The following is a 24,277-nucleotide window of genomic DNA, read 5'->3' on the forward strand; positions in this document are numbered from 1 at the left end:
ACTGATCTTCTTTGAAAGACAGAATGCATTAGTCTGAATTAATTCTTCCCATAAATTCTTTTATCATTATTGATTATTCACAAAAAATAATTTAAAAGAAAAAGAAGTCACTTTATAACCAGGAAAAAACGTGGATTAAATCTTTCAGTTGCTTGTTTTTTAGATGAACGATACATAAAAATAATGAGCTAAAGTAAATGCGGTTAAAAAATATAAAAAAAAGCTTGAACTTTTTTTACTATCCGTTTTCTTAGTAATTGTAGTCTTTCAGTTAAAAAAAAAACTATTATAAGCAATTTCGCTTATTTTAAATAGCTATGTTTTTTTTTCTTTCTGGATTAACGCCAAATACGAAAATAATAATTAATATCCCAACGCACGGAAAAACTGCGAACGAGTCAGCTGAATTGAAACTTGCTAAATAATTATGTAAAAGAACAATCGCATAAACACAAAGAAAATTGTGATCAACAATGCGATGTTTGATAATGGGAAAATAAGCAGATAATGCAAAGCCCGAATAACAAAGAAAAAAGAAACGTGAACCACAAAGAGGTGCATTGAAGAATTTAAAATTCTAAACAGAAAAGGAAATGACGGAAACCATTGTGACCTCAAATCTCAAAATCACCGGAAGTTAACCCCCGCACCTTTCCCCCCCTTCCAAACTCTTTTTACAGGCCATCTATCACTCTTCAAAGTCCCGTAAACACCTCGTGTCTCCGTCAAATGGATTTTTCACTTTTTTTTTTTCTTTTTTGTCGCCATGAAAGTCAAATAGACAACGGGATGGTGACAGCAAAATTTCTCGCGAGGCGGGGAGTGGTAAGACGCGCGCGCTGTCGATGTTCGGTTTTTTTCACTGTCCTCCCCCTCCCTACCCCTTCAGCTGGGTTTGTCGCGCAGCTAAAGGAACTGGAAACCTCCAAATCGACACGTGTCGCCTCGATGTGGGATTTCGGGTGTCGGTCAGAAGACTTTGCATTCGTCTCTAAAAAGAACTGGCGAGGCCCACGGCGAACATCTGAGGCTACCTAAACAAATATTCTGTTTCTGGGAGGTTGTAACAGTTCATGCAAGCAAATCACACTGTAGTTTCCTTCACTTTACACACATTTCTTTTTTTTTTCTTTTTTCTTTCTTTCTTTTTTTTTTTTTTTTTTTGATTCTGCGTGATTATCCACGTGCACTTAATAGACTTTATTATTAAATATTTACGTAATGATTGTGTAGCTCTTGATTAACATGCTAAAGCTGACTTTATGTGCTACTTTATTTAATTGAATAAAAATACTTAAAAATATAGCGGCACGTATCTAGGATCACAGTTCTTATGTGGAATATTTATTATATCAATATCCTTTGCTTACATGAGCTTTTGCAGTCCTAAAATACCGTCCTTTTTTTTTGTCTTGCAGATGCAGACTTGGCTGGATTTACTGGTGCCTGCAGTTCTTCTCCACACCCAAGTGTTAGGTAAGCCGTTTGCATTTTGGCCCGACCAATGTATTGGAAGAGGTGGATATGCCATATTATTCTTCCCTGGGTCTTTGTATAACTGTTTAACAGTTTATTATCATTTCCATCACGTATACAAGATATTTATATTATACAATTCAATGTACAGTATTATACAATACAAATCAAGTTGCACGATTCAATGTACAATATTATACAATACAGTTCAAGTATTACTATAATTTTCTGTTGGTAATTACACTTATTTTTGGCTATTATTTTGTTAAAGTTAAGAAATGTTTCCTTTGTGTGTGTGTGTGTGTGTGTGTGTGTGTGTGTGTGTGTGTGTGTGTAAAGTAAAATACATTTCGGATAGTTTTCGTAGTTTATAATAAGTTACTGATTTCAGTGATAAAGTAAGTTAGTTTGTGAATTTATGTGTAACCAAGGGCCGTAGCCATTGACTAAATTGACTATATGAATAAATTGACTACATTTTTTTTTTTTGGTTTGTTTGCTTTTGGTCAGCATTATTTGTCTGCGAGGAGAAGGGAGATATAATGTTCGACAACCAGCTGAATCCTGTTTATCTATCTATTTATCTTACGTGGATAGAAGAATTCATCAATGACACAAACACGGACAATTTGAAGCGACTGTCATTCCTCTTCTTCATTTGATAAGCCCTGTAGCACTCTAATGTTAGATGCCTTCCATGACCAGTGACCTAAACACTGATTCCTCAATATCCTGAAATAAGTTGAAGAGAACTTAGTACTTTTCAATGTCAAAAAGAAAAAAAGAAAAAAACTCAAGCCTGCTTTATTATCCGCAAGAAAAATCCTACCTGGTTCTCTCTCACTTTTGATAATGTCCCACTTTCCTTTTAAGATCAACTTTCTCTTTTGAGTTGACTATTACATCCATTCCTGACACAAACACATTACTTACATAACCTTCTTAGCTTCTAAAACGTTTGTTATTCTCTTCCGTTCTAAACATTACTTCTCTTCTTTTTCAACTCCTAACACTTAATAAGTCTCAGACCTGACCAACTTTCGAATATTGTTCCCATATTTGGGGTGGAGCACCCAAGACCTCCCTAAGAATTCTTGATGATATTCAGAAGAAGGCAATTTACTTAATAGAAATAGACGACACCCTTCCCCTCAAAGATCCCTTTATTCACTTTATCATAGGTGCTCTGTTTCTGCATTGTACCTTTTCTATAGGTACGTTCATGAATTGGCTGCTTATGTTCTTATTTTCACGAACAGAGATAGTTGGGTGGCATCGTCTTTTTTGCCTGAGCACAAAACATCGCCATGATGGTTCCGAAGAAAAAACAATTCCAAGTCACAATGAGGTGCTGAAAATATTGCTGCAACTCTCAAAACGTCGATGATATTCTATTTTTGTGTTATTTTATTTTTTATAAATAAACAAATCCGCTAACGTCTCTTATTGTCCTATAAGGCACGTCGTTTTCTGGTTTACTGGTTTTCCCTTTTCAGTCGTTTCCGACTGTAGGTGACTTTGCCCACAAAGCATTCCTGGTGAGATTTTTACAGGATAGTTCACCATTGCTTTCCACAACCCCTACCTCCGTATGAGACCGGCTAACTCACCTTTAGTCGAAAGAGACCAGATAAAGTTCCTCACGTCACTGACGGGAATTGAACCCAGGTCTTTCTGACCAAAGGACTTCGTCTATACTGACTGAGGCTCCAAGTCCTTTAGCTCTACTAAATTTGAAGACTGAGGGGGGAAGTTCAATCTCTGCCGGTAGCCAATCAGAAATAACTGGCTCAAGATAATCACTAATTATAAACATCGAAGAGACAGCAGACAGTGCCGCCATCTCCTAGTTCCTATCCCTAACACAATATATCTGCCCTGCCAAAAGTATCCGGACACCACTTCTCTAACAGAACATACATGATGGATTCAGTCAATGACATATCGGCCAACCTTTACAACAATAACCGCTGCAACACATCGTGGAAGAGTTGCTGACACTGTTGGAGTATAATACGTTGCCATTTGGCCTTCAAAGGCTCCAACAATTGATGATAGTTGGTGAAAGGTGGCTTGCATAGCCGTATGCGGCGCTCCAGAATATCCAACATCACTTAAATCGGGTTCAAATCGTGAACTGGACCGGCAAGGATAACAGGTTAATGCAACCTCTGTGGACCACTTTTGTGTTGTATGGGCAACATGGCATGGAACATTGTTCTGCTGGAAGAAACAATCAGTTGATTCCCATAGAATGCTGCCATGGCTCCAGGAAGATGGTTAGCCAGCACCACCTCCTGCTGTCTAAAGGCTTAGAGTCTCGTGCCCACACCACATATGGGCCTCACAACTGCAGAACAGAACAGAACATTGCCCATGCCGACTCCACCTCCACAATCGGGCACGAGACAGTCTTAGTCATATCTCTCTCAAGAGCGCAGCCAGACCCACACACGTCCATCCGATTGGTAGAGAGTCAAGCGACCCTCATCACTCCACATCACTTTTGCCCACTGGTTACTAGTCCAGTGCTGATGCTCTTGACGCCAGCGCAGACGCCGCGGAGCATTCACCTCCGAGATGAAACGTCGCAGCCCGCCAGAAAAACTTCATCTCATGAAGAGCACGATTCACTGTTCGTGCTGATGGGTTACACTGGCAGGTGGAAGGAGAACTCGCGTTCACTGATACTATGTGATATCCTCAAGAGTGGGTCCTAAGTCTTCGTGACCTCTTTGGCAATGTCTCGTTTGTTGCGGTCGAAAAGGATACTGGGTGTTCCTATCGTGGTGCAACCGTTGTAGAACCTTGTTTCTCGTAGTGTGATATAATTATTTTTATTTGTAAGGTTCATATTGTAGTTCAAAATTTTGAAAATCATATGTGCAACCTAAGAGCAACAGCTTGTCCAGGTTACGATATGCATAAAGTTACAAAACCATATTTATTTATTTATTCGTATGGAGTTTCCTCCCTTTTTCTCCCCCGTCCCTATTGGGGCGAGTTGAGCCCCCTCATGGAGGGTTAAGTATTTTTATGGCTGTACATTCGTGTGTTCATGGAGCCGGTTTGCCTGCTTGCGGGATGAAAAACGCCAGATAAACTGACGGAAAAAAAACTACTGCCCGCGCCCAGGACCGGCTAACTTGACTATGGCTTGAGGAAGATTCTCAAATTCCTAACGTCTTCGACGGAAATCGAACCTGGGACACTCCTTCCCCAGTCATATGGTTGCGAAGCGCACAGCCACTAGGCTAACCGCGCGGACACAAAACCTTATGTAATGCTTTATCATTATAATGTATACACATATGTTCATCATCTGTTCAAAAAGAAACCGAACTTTTCGAAAATAGAAGAAACTAGTGGAGCGACCTCCTGTATCTTTTTGATGCCGAAAACGGCAACCTTCATTAGTGTTGTGTCAACTGTTTATGACATTTGTTTCATTAGAAGCCCAGTTATAGTGACAGAGTGTTTTGACGAGCGGTCGAATAATGAGTTTCGAACAGAGCTGCGATTGACTTTTCGTTAAACTTGGTAAACGTTTTACCGAAACGCATCAAATGCCTCAAAAAGCATACGGTGATGAATGCTTATTCTGTACTCAAGTTTGCGAGTGGTTTAAGCAATTTCAAAAGTGGTCGTGAGACGCTTGAGGACGACGAAAAGCCGGCCAGCCCAAAAACTGGACTGAGCGAAGTTAACATCCAAAAAGTGCGTGATTTCATCAAAGAAAACCCGAAATCTTCAGTGAGATTGATTGCAGATGAATTGGGGATTCCAAACTCAACTGTGCACAACAGTTTGACCAAGATTTGTGGGCCTTCATAAATTGAATTCGCGATTTGTTCGCCCACAAGCTGACCGACGACCAAAAAAAGTATCGAACTGAACACTGCAAGGACCTCATTAAAACCGCTCGTAAGGACTGAAACTTCCTTGAAACGATCATTACTGGTGACGAAACGTGGTGTTTTGAGTATAAGCCAGAAACAAAGCGCCAGTGCTGAGTGGAGACCACCAGAAGTGGGGCATCCGAAAAAAAGTCGCTTGGAGAAGTCAAAAGTAAAGACAATGCTGATTTGTGTCTACGATTCCAAGGGCATTATCCACAAAGAATTCGTTCCGTCTGGCCAAACGGTCAATGGTGAGTTTTATCTCAAAATTTTGAAGCGATTGATGGCGAGAATTCGTCGCGTACGGCATGAATATCGTGACGACCGACCGTTCGTCAAAACACACTGTCACTCTTGGCACTATAACTCGGCTTCTAATGAAACGAATGCCACACACATTTGACACAACACGAAGGAAGGTTGCCGCTTTCGACAACAAAAAGATACAACAGGTGGCGCCACTAGTCTCTTCTGTTTTCGAAAAGTTTGGTTTCCTTTTGGACAGAGGGTGTACATTCATATAATATACATATTATATATTACTATAATATAATAACATAATAAAACCACAGGAGAGATGCTAATATGCATAGAGATCGTTGCATAACATTAATTAGGAACAAAATAAAATGAAGTAGTTAAATAGTATTTACATTTCTTACATCTTACACATGAAACTGGATCTTTAAATACAAATATGCTACAAACCATTACTTAAACCAATCATTTATACAATTATTTTGAACACAGCTTCCTCATTTCCTTGGTGAAATAAATATTATTTCATTGGAGTTTTGTATTTATTTAGTTTAGTTTCATTTCTCGTTGTCAAAGGAAGTGTGCTGAATATTTTTGGAGCGAAATGAGTATAATGTTTGTGTATTTCTGTACAATTTCATGTACAGTGGAACGTGGATGCCCTGTCTGAACACTGATCTCACGGACAGACTTGCCACTTATACGTCAACCAATGATCATACCTCGTTCAAAGAGCCTCCGTAGCTCAGTCGATATAGACGAAGACCTTTTGTCGGAAAGACATGGATTTGATTCCCGTCCGTGACGTGAGAAACTTTATCTAGTCTCTTTCGACTAAAGATGAGTTAGCCGGTCTCATACGGAGGCGTAGGGTTTTTCCAACCGGAAATTCTGGTTTTTTGTCCCCCAGATAAGGCAAACCGGTCCTGTGGACACACACGGATTACAGTTAGCAATACCTAAGACTCAGCCATAGGCTTGATTAGTCAGCTATGCCGGTCCCGAACCTGGATAAAATTAGGGGGAATGAGATGGTGCCGTACTTCCCTGTAAAAAGGGCCTCACGACCGTTGTATCATCATACGCTAAATAAATAACCTAGTTGAAAATCACTTAACTGACGTGTCTTGGACATGTTAGCCAGCTATGCTCTGCAAAACTGCTGCCTTGAATGTCTGTTGCCTTCCTTTTATAGGATCCCATGCAGTGCTTTATGGGAGGTCAGTATATTATATGTAGCGGGTGTCCGGATACTCTTGGCCTGGCAGTGTATTTAATATCTAAAAGAGTGGGTAAAGTCGTTTTTTTTTTTTTTTTGAGTTTAATGGACGAAAATTCAGAGTTTCTCGGAGGAGAAAAAAAAAAAACGTTTGCTCATGCTACAGATCGACTAATTTGGGAATTCGTCGATTAGAAAAAATTTCTTCTTGTCGGAGGGTAGATTCAAACCCAGAACGACTTTCTCTGGCGGCTTAGCGCTAAGACTACAAAAGTCACTTCTACAAGACTGCACGTCTTTTAGATGTACATTATAAATCTTTACGGTGTGAAAGCTGTTATGTTTGGAGAATAGATTTTAAATACTCTTTAATGAAAATACATGAAAACATGAATGGGAATGCATATTTACACAATGTTCAAAGGAACAATTGAAAAAGCACTTTAAAAAATCTCTGAATGTAATATTTTTCAGCATTCCTTTCATTCTCTGTGTTTCATCATTCGGCTTCAGACTATGGTGGATACTACAAGACTTTTACTGTCACTTAATTGTATATTTCCATTATTAAATTGAAGTGGACCGAAAGGTATTTTAATGGCGCCACAAAATAAGGTAAAACATTCGCAAAACTTCCTTGGTGTACTGTTACAGAGAAATGTCTCTAAAACAGAATTTAATCTCGATATCTGGAGAGAAATATGATCTTCCTGCTCAGTTCGGCAGAACAATTGTTTTAATGCAGTTTAGTAGAGTTCGTGGCTGCTTCTTTTAACAAGTAAGAAGATAACATTTCCTCTACTGCAGTAAACAAAATATTTTCAACTTAAACAAAACGAAAAAGAACTATTAGAGTTAAATTTCATGAAATATGTTAACAAAAAGAAAAAAAGAAAGAAGAAGCCACAGCGAACTTGTCTGAAATGAAGTTAATGTCAGTAATATCTGAAATATTGTTGATATGAACTTCAGACAAGTTGGATTAATTAACATTAACTTACTGTGTGAAGAATATACGTTGGCTTAAAAGGAAAAACATTTTCCGAGATTAGCTGGAACTCCAAGTGTCCCCAGTGTGACAGCGCATCGTAATAATGGCATTAAGTCTTTCCACTGCTACATAAAAGGAAGTCAGAAGTACTAATCCATTTCGAGGCGAAAGTGCTGACCGGGTGAGTTTGTTGATGAACTCTTCTATCCCGATGAAAGAATTTTATCTACAGAAAAGAAAAAAAAAGAAGTAACATGATTAACTCTTTTTGTGTGTGTGTTAGAGAGAGAGCAAAGTTCCGTTTTCTTCAATTAGTCTTTTGAAAGAAAAGATCGAAGCCCTGTCCGCTTCGATAACTCTGAGATCCTTAGAGATTAAGTCTTTCATTAAACCCCCCCTTAGATCTCCGCCCCAAACATTGCCTGTGTCCGGAGGTCAGAATAGAAGAAAATGTAATGCAGGAAGGCAACAATTAGAATCGTTTCCTTTAGCGCGCACAAGCAGGGAGATTGGGGGAGGTTGTTTGCGTCAATAATTCCGATTATAACACGGAAGGGGCGGTCACTGATAGTCTGCGCTTTCTCCATTTTTCAGGAAAATGCCTCTACCAGTACCACAGCCAAGTGAAAAAGATCGACAACTTCTCCTCTCCCAACTTCCCCGGAGTGTATCCCGAAGACCTGGAGTGCATCTACAACTTCCTCGGACAGGAATTCGAATCTCTCACTCTGACATTCTTCGTGTTTGACCTCGAAGCGCCCTTCACAAAAGGGTAAGTATCCGTCTTGTAGTTTAGATAAAAATACAAGAATGCTATTACGAACTGGAAATTTTTTAGACACCAGTATTGGATCTACCTAAATAAGGAATCAAGAAAAAAGAATTTTCGCATTTGAAAGAATTTGATTACATTTGATTACAGGAAGATTCTAAGAATAGGATGGGTACAGAAAGTCACAAATGAAGAGCTCTATCGGAAGACACAACCAAAGGAGAATCTAATGCAGAAGATTATAGAACGAAAGCTGCAATTATTTGGACACATCTGGAGAATGTGTGAAGACCGGAAGATAAAGGCATTCATGTTTGGTATTACGATGGTGTAAACAGAAGACGTAGACCATACAGAGAATGGATAGACGACATAACGGACTGGTGTGGAATGGGTGTACAGAAACTGCGACACTGTGTACTAGACAAAGAAAGGCGGAAGAAGTAGTGAAGGAAGCATCGGACACCAACTGGCAGTAAGCCCATGGTTCGTGATGATGATGGTGATTGATTGGATCTACGATTGTTTGTTTTGATGTTACCTTGATGTTTCATCATATCAGATGTAGTGTCCTTTTTAAATTTAGAAAGCTTTCATCCTTGTCTTCCTTTTGCATTTTGCAATTGAAAGTCCAATTTCTTCCTGAGAGTCCAGTTTCCTCGATGTGATGACCGATTACAATGAACAACGAATTAGACCATAATCTATTTTGGATTCTCCAAAGCTAGAGCGTGTCTGTTTTTGTAAGAGAGTCTTCACTCGGTTTAGATATCATCCATACCCTCAATCAATACAAATTTCGTTTAAGGACTAATAGTAACTGGAAGCTCCTCTTAGCATAAATGCGAGGATTGTTTGAAAAGTTTGGTAAATTTCATACAGATGGCGACACAATTCGTTCATTCATACCAATGTCGGCACGTATCATCGTTTTCATGACCCCTGACAAAATTTTAGCCACGTGCGACGCGTATTTCTCATTTGACAAACATTTAAAATGACCATGTTCGCGTTTTTCATAAAAATGGAGAAAAACGAGTTTCGTGTAGTGATAAAAACACTTTTATTTGAAGAAGTGGACGGCCGCTCAGATCAAAGCCGAGTTAGATGCAGTTCATGGGGACTCTGAACCAGCATTAAAGACTATTTATTTTTGAATAAATGAGTTTAAACGTGGTCGTAAGTCCATCGAAGATGAAAAGCGCTCTCCGGACGCCAGACTGAGGTCACTACGAAGGAAATGATTGACAAAAATCCATGGTATCGTTATGGAAGACCTTCGACTGAAAGTGCGTGAGATTGGTGAGATTGTAGGCATCTCAACTGAACGGGCGTATAATAATATCCTGCGCGAAAAATTGCACATGAAAATGCTGGGCGATGTGTGTAGCGATTGATGGCCATCGATCAAAAATGCATGCAAATACACATTTCAGTGCAGTGTTTGGCGATGTTTAATCGCAATTCGCAGGATTTTTTGCGTCGATTCGTGACTGTAGACGAAACTTGAATTCACCACTACACCCCTGAGTCCAAGAAGCTGTCAAAACAGTGGACAATGCTCCGTGAAAGAGCACCGATAAAAGCGAAGACCGTTTTGTCAGCTGGGAAGGTGATGGCCATTTGTTTTGGAGATTCCCAAGGAATTATCATGATAGACTATTTGGAAAAGGGTATAAGACGAGTCTATTATGCGTCTTGTTGGACCGTTTAAAAGAAGAATTGAAGATAAAACGGCCAAGATTGGCAAACAAACATAGGATCTTTCATCAAGACAACGCACCGACACACATCGGCCTTCGCAATGCAAAATTGCACGAATTGAGGTTCGAATTGGTTCCACATCCACCGTATTCCCCAGACTTGGCTCTTCTTGTTCCCAAACTTAAAAATTTGGCTTGGAGAGAAAACATTTTCTTCCAACGAGGATCATCAAGGCTGTCAATGACCTGGACCAAATGTGTAGACCTTGATGGAGACTATGTTGAGAAATAAAGGTGATTTTTTCCAAAAAAAATTGTTTAACTTATTTTTTTACCAAACTTTTCAAACAACCCTCGTATATCAAATCTATATGTGTCTCAGCATTCAAAAATTCGAACTTTCATTCCACTTCTGAAAAGCACATTTTTTTGTCGTTTGTCAACGAATGGATGAAGAAACAAACCCTAACAAACACTAATGCAATTATCAATCGCAAAATGCCTAATGAGAAGATCTGAGAGAATTGTAAGAATTATTGAGGTTATTAGCCAACTTGAACATGAGATTAAAAAAAAAATTAATATTCTTAAAGAATTTCTTGTGTTTTATGCAACTCAACCGAAAGAAAATTCAGACTCACGTTTTGAAAAACAAAAACATTTAAAAGGAATTCAACAAGTCGGAAAGGCGTCAGCTTGTTCAGAAATGTGCCACGAATCCGAAAACAGGTCTCTCCGGAAATAATCGCAGGTCAACCCGTCGGGGCGCAAACACACATTGGACTGCTTGATTATCTCTCCGCCTAGTGCACCCATTGCACATTCCGGTGGCCTCGTGAACGGTCACAGTGCGTGATCTTTCACCTTGATTGTTACAACGACGATGCCAGGAACTCTTCATCGCTCGAAGTCGATAAAACACTCTTCTTCTTGGGCATTAGTCTTATTTGCTGTCTTCCGTTAGGCCATTAATGATTAATAGTGCTTAATGTTTTAAGGATGAAAAGTGGTGGTGCTGCCATCTGTCGTCTAGTTTCGTAAACCGAATTCGTTCCGGTTTATTTTATTTAGTGAGGTGGTATAGCTGGTCACGTGTCTGCTTGATTCGGTAGCAGAGCGAAAAAGGAAGATTTCATTTCCGTGTTTTGAGTTTCAACGAATTGTCTGGGGTGTTTTTAGCATTCATACGAAACAGCATGTACTTACGAACCGAAGAATCCTCGTCAACGCGAGACAAGAATTTCTTAAATTATTCAGCACGTGGCTGGCCCTCCGCACAGGTCATTTGCACTCTAAAAGATCTGAGTGAGTACAATCAAGCGAAGGCAGTAAAGTGCGGAAAATTTACAGGACTTTTTCTGCAGTAGTGAATTTTCTGGTATGTGGCCATCTGTAATTCCCCATTCTGAAGCCAAGGAGTCCATTTTTGATGAGCTTTTTTGTTCATCAACACACGTAAATATGCAATGACGGCAGAAGAAGAGGCGATCCCAGACATGGTCACATTCAAATTGGGTCTACAACAGATTCAATTTGAATACTGTAAAAGACACCCAGAGATCTTCAGAGCTAAGTGAAAAACTTGTGGCCGATATTTCAAGAAGTGGCGTACATTAAAAGCACAGGAACATATGAACACAGGAAAACCGAAGTCATTTTAGCTCGTGGAGACGAACGGATTGTTTTAGTTCTTCGTGATATAAAAGCACTCCTATAAGGGACACAAAGTTAGATGAAATATGTAATGTCTCTCTCTCCGTTTGCTCTACATTTTTGCATTTCTCCTTTTCCAGGTCTTACTCTTTCTTTCATTTTTTCCCTCTTTCTCCCGATTATTTCCATTTTCTTTGTTTTCCCGTCTTCCTTATTTTTACCCCTCCCTTTCTGTTCTGTCTATCTCTCTCTCTCTCTTTTTTTTCTTTTTATTTTTGTCTCACTTTCCAAATATCTTCCATTTAATTTCGTTTTTGCATACTGTCTTCTTTATTTCTTTCTTTCTACCCTTCCCCTACTTTTATAATCATTCTTTATACTCTCTTTTTATCTTTATAGATTCTCTCTCTTTCTTCATGTTTTTATTTTGCTATCGATGTTTCACTCTCCATCTTTCTCTATCAGATGTCTTACGGATTACATCGACATCTCCACCATCACCATCAAGAGCGACAAATACCTGGTTGGCCGTTACTGTGGCAACGAGTTACCTAAGTCTTTCCTCTTCATGAATCCAAACGCCGAGATCATATTCAAAACGAACCATGTCATTCATCACCAGGGTTTCCACGGAATGTTTGAATTCAAAGACGAAAGTAAGTATCTTAATTATATGTATCCATTAAAGAGTTAAGACAGCGAAATTATGTAACAGTAATGATTCACTTTTCCTTTATTTTAAAAACGTTAAAGTGTTTCGTTGTCAAAAAATCAATATAGAAACCTTTTAAGTAAACCAATTATTCTCTTTCGATGAGTTACATTCCTTAACTTTGTTTTAATGGTTAAGCAACGTGCTGAGAGGTCTCAAATGATTCCGCATTCATCAGACAAGTAGGGGGGAGGGTTAAGAAAATGTGGCACCAGGGATATATCTAGAATGATGTCTGATGTTACGTCACAAGCTAAAGACAATTTTCTTAGTAAATGATGAATTGTTCAGATTATAAAGGAAGCGATTAAGATATTTTAAACGTCATCAAATATTCAAGCATGTGGTGATGACAGGATCATTACATGTGATTATCGAATTTACAAACATCAATTTACAGGAAATTTGCAAAACAAAAAGGCCTTTAGAGCTGTACAATGGATGGAAGAGAAAAAAAGCGATCCAGTAGTCGAGAGGGTAGAAAAATGTGCCATCATTTAGGGCAACCACTTTACATTTTGCTTAATAGAGCTATGAGGAACTCTGCATACACTTCGCATTCTTAAAATACAGTTCAGAAAGTCATTTGGATTCCATATTGATTGATAGTATACGTTTTCTATGTAAACTAACTGTCAATTGATCAAGATCAAGAAAGTTGCAATTTGCTCTGGTTCTATATATTTTATTTGCTAATAATGAGATTATTTTGGCATACACCTACAGGATCAGCAACCGCGAACACAGTCTGAAACCAACTTTACATAAACGACAACGGAGAATGTAAATATTTTGAAGACAAATCAGCGATGTCGCGATATCCATGTGGTGCCATAGCTTCCATCGTTCCCTCTCAAACAGTTTGTATGAGAAAGGTAATGCTCTCAACATCGTCACAATTAAGAATCTTTTTAAAAATTGAACATTAAATTTATCATAAATTTAAGACTGCAATAGCATTTTCTCCGTCGATATATTAATGCAAATCACTTAAAAAAAAAAAAGTGTAAGTAGGTTGACTTAAGGAAACTAGAATGAGGATCACAGTCATAAAATGCATCTTTTTGATGATTCTCTTGAGATGTTTTTCATATTTGTTAGCAAAACTATACATGTAAGTTGTTTTTGTCGCCCTGTTGACCGAGCATGTCGTCTCACAATTTGCCGCAGATTCAACACAGCGGCCTACCTCTGTCTATTCCTTTTGGTCCGGATTTCATTATCTTGGGTATTCTTTCATATGGCATTTTGATTTCATGTTCTTCATTTTGAATTTTTCCTTTTCTTCTAGATAAAAACAAAAACCATTCTACTTTTCATAACCAGCTGTTCTCGTATTTTTTTTCATTTATTTCTGTAATGATTCTTTCCATATCTCCTTGTGTTATTATTCTCTATACTTCACTCGAATACAAGAGAATGATTTGATAAAATATTCTGCACATTCTTTCCGAATTTTGGGACTGTATTCGGTCTTAATGTGTTATTTAATATTCCATTTACTTTATAGAAATCATTTATTTTGTTCGCAAACTCTAAATCTTCATTATAAGTTATTTTGCTTCCTGTTTTGCTTCGGATCTACATTTTTCATGGTTTGAGTTGTTATTTTTTCTTGAGAAATTGATATATTATTATATTACTAAATTTAATTAATATACACCTCTTTTTTGCGGATCTTCAGTTTCCCTGTCATGTAATCATTTTGCAAAGAGCAAGATATCTTAAGATAAAAATGCTTTCTTATTTGAATTCCACCTTTATAACTAATTACTTTCAGATCATTTTTCTTCTGTTTCTTCTTCCCAATATATTTCTTCTAAGTATTTAATTTTTTTAGTCTGCTGTAACAGAATTACTTTATATAAGGACTCATTAATTCTGTTTCCAATTTGGAGGTATTGTCATAGTTCACATAATTAAATAATAATATATTATATTCCTGTAAACTCTTACATCGTTTATTATTTTTTTCGAGTTAATTATTAGCTATCCAGTAATCAATTACTGATTTTTGATCATTAGCTGTCCAAGTAAATTTATGAAACTATTCATTTGAAGTGTCATAAGATGTAAAGTCTATTAATATTTTCCAGTTACGACAGTTTTCTGTACATTTTTCAATTATACTTTATTGGTACATCACCCTATTCTCGCATTCAAGTCTTTCCCCTGTTAATGCACATACTTATTTGGATTTATTAACATATCTTACGGAATCTTATAAAATTCTTAATTTCTTAGTTTTTCTTAGTTGACAGATGGCCTGTTTCTTTCTTTTTTTAGGGGGTTTTTTATTCTTCCTAATAATATTTCACTATAATAGTTATAACTGTGTACATATGTGTACATATTCTTTCTATCCTTTCTTTATTCGCACCGTTAAATATTCCGTAGTTCTTTCTTTTTCTTTTCGTCTGGTTCCACATCTGTACATAACTTTTCTAATTATTTTTTTTTCTTTCTCTTATTGCACAGCCTGTAGCTCGGTAGAAGTGGCGTTTGCCCTTTACGACGAAAGACTTGGATTCGAATGTAGTCGCCGACTAGAGGGACATTTTCTAAGACTTTTCTCGACCTGTTCCCGAGTTAGTCGATCTCTGGCAAGGGCAAGCGGGTTTTTTCTCCCGAAAACTACTCGGGTTTTTGTCCCGTAAACTCAATAAAATCGACCGTCGAACCCACACTATTTTCGGACATTAAAACTATTGTGTTAGGGACCACGAGATGACGGCACTTGTTAGCCGTCTTCACTGAACACCGATTAGTTAGTGATAGCCTTGGACAAGCTATCTCTGATTGGCTACCAGTGGAGATTGAAATGCCCACTCAGTCTTCAAAAGTTAGATAGGACTAATACGGCCTCGCCTACACCCTATGCGGGCACAAAAAGGCGTTAGCTGTTTTTTTTCCTGTTATTATTGATAAATCAACTTTGACCTCCTTTAGTTCTACATTAAGCTTTCTTCTTTGCTTGCTATACTCTGATTCTTTCATTTAGCTGTTTTCAATGTCCATTCGAATCCCTTGTCTTCATCCCAAAGAGTTGGGCGATGAAATTTCGTTTGAGACTTTCAATTTCCTCGAATAGGTTGCCAGTCATAATGAGTTGACTCTGGTGGTCAGACGGGTAATGAGAAATTAAATTTATGCAACACAGTACCCACGTCTTAACTGATTATTTCTCCATGCAACACTCCATGGATGCAACGTTCTCAAAGTGAACAGTTAATGTAGAAAAAAAAAAACCCACTAAATTTAAAATCAACTTACTTTTTCGTTTTCTGTCCCTCTACAGAGTACATCCCTCCCCCAGCGTCAACACCTAATGTAAGTAGTTGTGGCGGATCGGAGACTGGAGTCGGAGGCGTCATCGTATCTCCAGGATTTCCCAATTTTTTCCCCAAGGACGTCGAATGCACTTGGCTCATACGAGTGAATTACGACCAAAACATCTACATCCGGGTTATAAAGATGCAGCTATACGGAAGTATTGGTAAGTAAGACTTGACTTCGATCTTTTTTTTCCCCTTTTTTTTTTCTTTTTTATCAATGTTGCACGGAAAAATTGGGGTCACACATAAACACACACGTACGTACTCAGGTTATTATATTGTTTTACAGATATAAGTGAGGATTTTTAGTAAGATAATAATCAAAATTATAGCAGAGATGAAAAAAAAGGTAACAGTGACCATAAAAGGCAAGAAATTGAGATCACATGAGTGATAAACAGTATCATAGGGAAAAAAATTATGATACCACGAAATATAGAGAACAAAAAAGAATAGTATCAAAGATCAGGATCATTCGAAGGATAAATCGTGATTTTAAAAAAAAATCATAAAATATGGCTTACAGAAAATAAAAATTAACGTATAAAGAAGAGGATTCGTATTAAAAATAGGATCGCGAAGGAAAATAAGATCCAAATTTATAGATAATCATAACAATGAAATCGGAATAACAAAAATAAATAAATTTATAAATAAACGGAATAATAAAATGATTATACAAGAAATAAAAATCATAGCAATGTGGAAGTGTATCGAAAATCAGAATCACATACAGAAGACGAACAGAATTCGAATTTATAGCACGGTGAAATCAAGAGAAGATGTGCTTTGTTGTTTTTTAAATACGCCCGACAGTTTCCGGAATAGGCAAAGAGGTCATCTGAAACAACAAAGCCTTTAGCATGATTTTTAATTTTTTTTCTCCATTTTCTGTTTTATATCAGACTAAAGGAGACATTTTTCGTTATCATTTTGAAATACTTCCGTAATCGTTCGTCAGACTAGCTCGCCCATGAGTTAAAAGTACAAGTACTTCGCAGTGTTTACCTCCAAAGACTAGGTGATCCAAAGCTGCCACGTGATTCATGCAAACACGCTCTCATTACTCTTCCCCATGCTGTTCGGACAATTCCACGGTGCGCCGTACCATTCGAGGTAATAAAATGTAAAAATTAATTAGCCAGATAGATTTAACGAAGCGCAGTAAGCATTTAGAGACATTCCCCAGTGTAATTAGCCGAGCTTAATCAAATAAGTCGATACATCTGCAAAGAGGCTGAAAATTACGACCGCTCCATGACAACAATCTACGCCATTTTCGCCAGAGTTTCATCCATAATTGCACACGCTCAGCTGATCAGTTCAATTTGCCGTGAGGAGCGAACTCCCCTCCCCATCTTGCAAACGATACTGAATCTTTTACATTGCTAACCCATACTCCGCAAATGAGCTTAAAAAAGGATTTATTGACTTAGAAACACATTCACAAAATATGCAACAAATTTTATTTGCATAATATTTTATATTATTACGGAGTTGGGGACAAAAATGTGCGATTGAAAGACGCATATTTCAGATCTGAATAGCAACTGAATAGTCAGTTGCTATTCAGATCTGAAATATATTCATGACAATAACCACCATTGGTTCTGACTGCCAAAGAATTCCTCTATTTCTTTTTCTGCATGTTCTTCTAAACAGAGCGACCATGAACGCACAGTGCATTTCTTCTTTTCCCTTAAACACCACGTGCAACCTAAACATTTCATCAGCAACATCTTATCGACCAGAGAAGTTCCTTGACAGTATTCAGAAATACCAAAATGCAAAAATAGGATATCCAAGTTTATCTCTCGTGTAGGAAAAATTATAAAGCAACCACCTCGGCAGTTGGTGGTTGCCTTATAATCAGAGAATACTTGAAAAGAAGAAAAAATCACTACTAGCAAAGATTATATAGTCTTTCCTCTTTCATTACGTTTTCCTCTTTCTCATTTCATAAACAATAACTTCAGACAAATAACCAACTTTATACAAGCTGAACGAATCTCCAATTATTACACCATTTTAAAATCCTAGCTCAAGAATGTAGGTAGGCGTTTATTTGTAGTTGATTACAGATTTTAGTAATATTAATTGACTTCATTGTTTATGTATATTTTTAGCTTATAAAGGTAAGCTACCGTTGAGTTGAGGTGAATCTGTTTGGCATGTTTCTAATAATCACGCATCTAAGAAGTCAGGACTAGTTGACGTGGTTGCAAATATTGACCACTCTTTGCAAACATAGGGAACGTTTTAAGCAAATAGATATATAAGCGTTGCCATAAATATGGGAGAAAATATTAAGGAATATGATCAATTCTGAGACAGTCACGAGTTAGAAAAGTCCTGCAATCAGTGGACGGTCAGATTTTGGATACAGTGAAACATCTAATCCAAACTTGAAGAATAAGAAATAAAATAAATCAGCTAACGCCTTTTATTCCCTAATAGGGTATAGACGAGGCCTTTATACCCTATATAGTTTTTGGAGACTGAGTGGGCAGTTCAATCTCCACCGGTAGCCAATCAGAGATAGCCGGCCGTGTCTATCACTAATTATAGGCGGCTACTGATGAAGAGACTAGCAAACAAATGCTGTCCTCTCTTGGTGCCTAACCCTAACAGGATATGTTATTGTCTGAAATAATGTGGGTACTGCGGTCGATTTTCTTGAGTTTACGGGACGAAAAACCCGAGTTTCCGGGAGGAAAAACTCGCTTGCCCGTGCCAGAGATCGACTAACTCGGGAACCTGTCGAAGATAGGCTTAGAAAAAGTTCCTCCAGTCGGTGACTAGACTTGAAACCAGGTCTAACTTCGAGCGGCCAAACTTAAAGAGAAAATGTGTACACGGTAAGAAACATATCAACGCATGAGAATGAAATAAGACAAGAAAATGTACCGAATTTCTCATTTTTGGTACATTTTCAAAAGATATGGCATGTCGTTAGCACTACAAATTTTATCTTCAAATTATATCCAGTAGCGACATTTTTTTTTTGTTTTAGTTCATGTTTAAGAATATTTGTGCTTTTGTTAATGAGTACAAATATCTCAATGATTATTGCTAATGTGGTAGATACACCTAACCAGCAGTGGTTTTCAACCATTTTTAGTAGATCGCTTCTTCTTCTTCTTCTTCTTCTGCAGCTTCTCCCACTTAAGTGGGGTCACTGTTTATTATGAGTCTCCTCCACACCTTCCTGTCTTGGGCTGTCACCACATCCAAGTTCTTCATCTTCAAGTCCTCTTCTACCAGCTCCCTCCATCTCTTCTTTGGCCGCCCACGCTTCCGCCTTCCTTGCACATCCATCTGCATGACCCTTCTTCCCACATATTCGTCCTCTCTCCTCATCACATGACCAAACCATCTCAACCTTGCCTCCTGTATTTTCGCTCCTAAGTTCGTAACTTTCACTGTTCCCCTGACATAGTCATTTCTCAGATGATCCTTTCTGGTCACACCGCACATCCACCTAAGCATTCTCATCTCTGCTACTTCCATCCTGGTAATGTTATTTTTCCTCAGGGCCACAGTTTCTATAGCATATGTCATAGCTGGCCTCACTACTGTCCTATAAATTTTGCCTTTCAGATTGATCGGCACCCTCTTATCACATAACACTCCAGCCATCTCCCTCCAGTTCCTCCAACCTGTTTGTATCCTGCATCCCACTTCCTTCTCACCTCCTCCATCTTCTTCCACTGTCGAACCTAAGTATCTAAAGTCTCTCACCTTCCTGATGACATTTCCTTCCAGCTCCAGGTCTGTCTCCTGGCCACCGCCCACTGCGCAACACATATACTCTGTCTTACTTCTGCTCAGTCTCATACCTCTCTCTTCCAGTACTTTTCTCCATCTTTCCAGTTTAGTTTCCGCTTCTTCTCTTGAATCTACACACAGCAAGATGTCATCTGCATACAGCATTGTCCAAGGTGCATCTTCTCTCACCTCCTCTGTTACCACCTCCATCACAATATTAAACAGAAACGGACTTAATGCTGACCCTTGATGCAAGCCAACTGTTACTTGAAAACTTTCTGTCTGTCCCAAACAGGTCCGAACACTTGTCTTCACATTTCTGTACATTTCGTGCACCAACCTGACATATTTCTCCGGCACCTTCTTCTCCCTCAGACACCTCCAGACTTCTTGCCTTGGCACTCTATCGTATGCTTTCTCCAGATCAATAAATACCAGATGTAGCTCCCTTTGTTTCTCTCGATATTTTTCCATCATCTGTCGTAACCCAAAGATAGCATCTGTTGTTGATCTACATAGATCAACAACAGATGATCTACAGTAGATCGCTTCTCAAAATAGTAATAGTGATAATAAATATATATTATTCAGTATGTCAGGTGATTTCAAAGCAGCAGTGGCCAAATTTTCTTGTATAATGATAATGTTCAATAAAGAAACAAAATAAAAATAAAAACTATATGCAGCTAAAACGGACAGAATTACATATTGTTAAAGAAAAAAGTAAAAGTCCTGTTTATTAGAAAACGTTACAATGATTGCTATGGAAAACACCAGTAATTAAGATTTTAAGGAAACGACCATGAAATCATTTCAGTCGGATTCCGATGATTGCTCATTTGAACCATGCACACTACCACATAGTAGTACCTTGCTTATCAATAGAAGAATGCTCGATGCGAAGAAGATGTAATAGATAACGTATGTAATCTAATGAACAACAAAGTTGGGAAATGAATTCCAACTTTGCCAGCAAATTAACAGTTTCAAAATGATACTTTACTTTCAACGCATGCGCAAAGTATTGAAGAAGCTATGCTCCAGGAAATCGGTTAAAAATTTGGTCACCACTAATTTTTGTTAATTTGAAATGAAGATCAAATTTTTGCATTTCATTAAAGCAAACCAAATTTTCGCATTGACGTATTAACCACAGCAAAAAGTTTCAAAAGTTCTGAGATCAGAGCTAAGCAGTATTACAAGTAATACTTCAAAGTCTTATTCTTACTTAGTATCTGAGGTTTGTGAAGACTCGGATTCGATACATTTAACTTAGTACATCAAATAATTTTCAAACGCATAAAGTCGACAGAAATCCAGCACGAGGTACTGAAAAGTATAAAGGCGTAGTTAATATTCGAAGTATTTTTCTTCTTTCCAAAATCAAACGAGTCTCTAAAACGACTATCCCCTTGTGAGTACATCCGCAACGAACACGAAGCACTTTCTTAGTTGAACTTGTCTACACTTATTGTTTGGTGGTAAAGTTCCGTTCCTATAACCTTCATTTCATTTGTTACTCTTCCAATTCTTACCTAGGATCCTCGAATACTCTAAAAGAATTGGAAAAATAACAAATGAAATGAAGGTTATAGGAACTTAACCACCAAACAATAAGTGTAGACAAGTTCAACTAAGAAAGTTGAACTGAAGATAGAATTACTATTTTGTCATTAGATGGTGCATGACTTTCACCTGTCTAGTTGAAGGCCAGCCTGCTCACTGTGGACCTGAAATAACTCGAAAAAGTTCGATATTTCGTCTCTAGAGCAGCCTTCATTGAAATCTAACCTTTATCCCATCTATGGTACTATGTGTTATGAATTTCAAGCATTTCATGGGTGGGTCTGACATAAACATATGCTCTACATTTCAAATACTACACATAATTAGAGCACTTTCACATTAAGAAGTACTTCAAGCACTTCGTTCTTTGAAGAAGTTTTTAAAAACTTTGTATTGCTACTTTAAATATTTTAGAGTACAAGAAAATCTCGCTTAACACGATTAATTAATTCATCAATTAATGCGCGCTAAGCGAAATTGCGTTAAGCGAACACAATAAACAATAGGAATAATTAGAATTCATTGATCAGTTAGCGCAAATTTTAAAAAAATAATTACAGTATAAACTATATTAGAGGATAAAATCATCAAATTAAAAAAATTAATTGCCTAAATTTTTACTTATTGTCTAAACATTTGATTGAGCAACTTTTTGACCAAAAAAATTAAGTAAAGATGTCTGAATCGTGCTCGGCTTTTTTCATCTTGTCATGTAATTTGCGATAGCTGGCGATCGCTTTATCAAGATTTCGGGGTACTTCGAAGCGTCGTTCCATATCAGGATCAGCATCAAACAAAATTTCCTTAGCATGCTCAATGTGATTGAAAACTCGCTCAAGTTCTTTTGCAGTTAGCTCCTTAGTCGTAGCATTCTCTTCTTGTTTGCACTCCTTATCTTCTTCTTCATATGCACGCTATTCTTCTAGTCGAAGGAGATCATTCTCGCTTAACTGATTTGAATGGGAATCGAGCAAGTTTCTGACATCTTCATTATCCAGCTCATTAAATCCAAGTTCTTTTCCAATTGTGCTGATTTCTTCAATAATGTTAGCACCTTGATTTTGCGCACGATAAACAAATATACGACTGAGTTTAAAGTCGCCTTCTGCATTGCCTCCTAATAAAAGCGTAAGACTATCTTTAGATATTTTGTATCCTGGTTGAGATGTTCAAGTTTTAGGTAGGAAAGTTTTTGTTGGCATACGCTTCCAAAAGAGACCAATTTTCTTCGACGTTGAATATCTACCGATCGTCATAATTACCCTTCTAAATTATGCTTTGCAATTCTTCAGGAAACTTGGCGGCAGAATCTTTATCAGCACTAACAGATTCTCCAGTTATTCTTACGTTATGCAGTTCGATTTTTAAAATGATCAAACCATCCTAAACTCGCAGTAAAACTTTCACATTCCTCTTGAAATTTGGTTTCTTTCAGTGAGGTAAACTTATTGAGAGCTTTTGCCTGAATATTCCGTATACTAAGAGGTATTCTTTCTTTGATTATAATGCTCAATCTAGAGTGATAGAAGACGCTCCATCTCGATCATTAAATGGCTTATGGGTAATCTGCATGCTTAAAGAAGCAGTAGCAACTTTTCCTTGTTCTTTATATTCTTTGCTCCTATTTAGTATAGTCCAAACTGTAGACTCGCTATATCCCAGGTCTCGCACAATCATTGTATTACTAGCACCACTTTCATGTCTCTTAATGACTTCCAGCTTTTCCGCTAGCTGCAGATTGGCGAAAAAAAATTTCGCGTAACGTAAAAAAATCGCGGTAACTCATTAATCACTCGCTTAAAGCGGGAAATAATATCATTTCATCAATCATTATCATCAATCGCGCTAACTGATTATCATGCATATCGAATTCGCGTTAAGCGAGGTTTTCCTGTACTCTGCTTAGCTCTGGTTTTAGTATATTTAAAATTATAATAATGAGTAATTATGATGTTCAGAAGCTGTAATTTTTCAAACTACTACTAATAGTATTCATAAACTGTTGAAAAGCACTGCACTAAGTAGTACCATTAAATACTCAAGGTTCAATATGTTTCTTTTCACTAAAATATCTGAATGTTTCATATTCATACTAATGTTCTTTAAAGTAAATAAAAAATAATGCAATTAATTTTTATTTTTTTAAATTAAAACTTTTAATTGTTTAAAATCTTAGCAGTCTAATATTAGAATTATGTAATATGAAAAATATAATTTCATCATCATTTATTTTATTATTATAATTTATATATTATAATAATAAAATAGTATATTTATGTGTTATACTGCATTTAAATTATAATTCATTATTTTAATACATGTAATTTATTAAATGGCGATGTATATTTAAAAGTTAGTAACGCGTAACAAGTATCTAAATTATTTTAAGGCTCTTAGAATACCTCCACAGCGAGGTAGCGCAATGCAATCCCGCGTCATGAACGTGTTGAATTTCGCGCATGACGTCATAAGCATGCGCACTGCGGATCAGTAGAATTTTGCACGCAGACACCTGGCTTGAAATTTAACTGTAAAATTCCTCGTCCTAAGAATCGAGATTAACTAATTGAATAGTTGCCAGGGCGTAACTCTTGGCAACTATGGCATTCTCTCGCAACGGTGCAGCTTGCCTTTTTCTTTCAAAGTGACACGTGGGAGTGTGATCTCTGCCTGAAACACTGGTTTGAATTTCAAGCCAACTGTCATGATGCGGAGTTGACCATCTACGACGGCTACTCAAGCATATACTTCAACCCAAAGATTCTGCAGAGGTACTGCGGGGATCTCAAGTACTACAAGAACATCGACGAGCAGACTCAGCTGTCTGGGAGGAACCGACTCCTCGTCAGGTAAGCCAATTTGGTCAAGATTCGTGATGTTAATTATTAAAGTTATCTAAATGCACAGAATAACTAAAGTACTTAA

General features: G+C 37.5%; 1 protein-coding gene across 1 annotated transcript in view; it reads left to right on the forward strand.

Annotated features, from left to right (window-relative positions):
* The window catches only part of LOC150096395 (suppressor of tumorigenicity 14 protein-like), a 132,397-nt gene that overhangs the window by 85,218 nt on the left and 22,902 nt on the right, over positions 1 to 24,277 (forward strand). Inside the window, exons 2-5 of the mRNA XM_090409049.1 lie at positions 8,438 to 8,615; positions 12,437 to 12,627; positions 15,982 to 16,179; positions 24,048 to 24,201. Coding sequence (XP_090265175.1) covers positions 8,438 to 8,615; positions 12,437 to 12,627; positions 15,982 to 16,179; positions 24,048 to 24,201 — 721 coding nt within the window. The remainder of the gene's footprint in view (positions 1 to 8,437; positions 8,616 to 12,436; positions 12,628 to 15,981; positions 16,180 to 24,047; positions 24,202 to 24,277) is intronic.

This window comes from Typopeltis vanoorti, chromosome 19, assembly GCF_054136105.1.
Source record: "Typopeltis vanoorti isolate ZY-2024b chromosome 19, IOZ_Tvanoo_1.0, whole genome shotgun sequence".
NCBI lineage: Eukaryota > Metazoa > Arthropoda > Arachnida > Uropygi > Thelyphonidae > Typopeltis > Typopeltis vanoorti.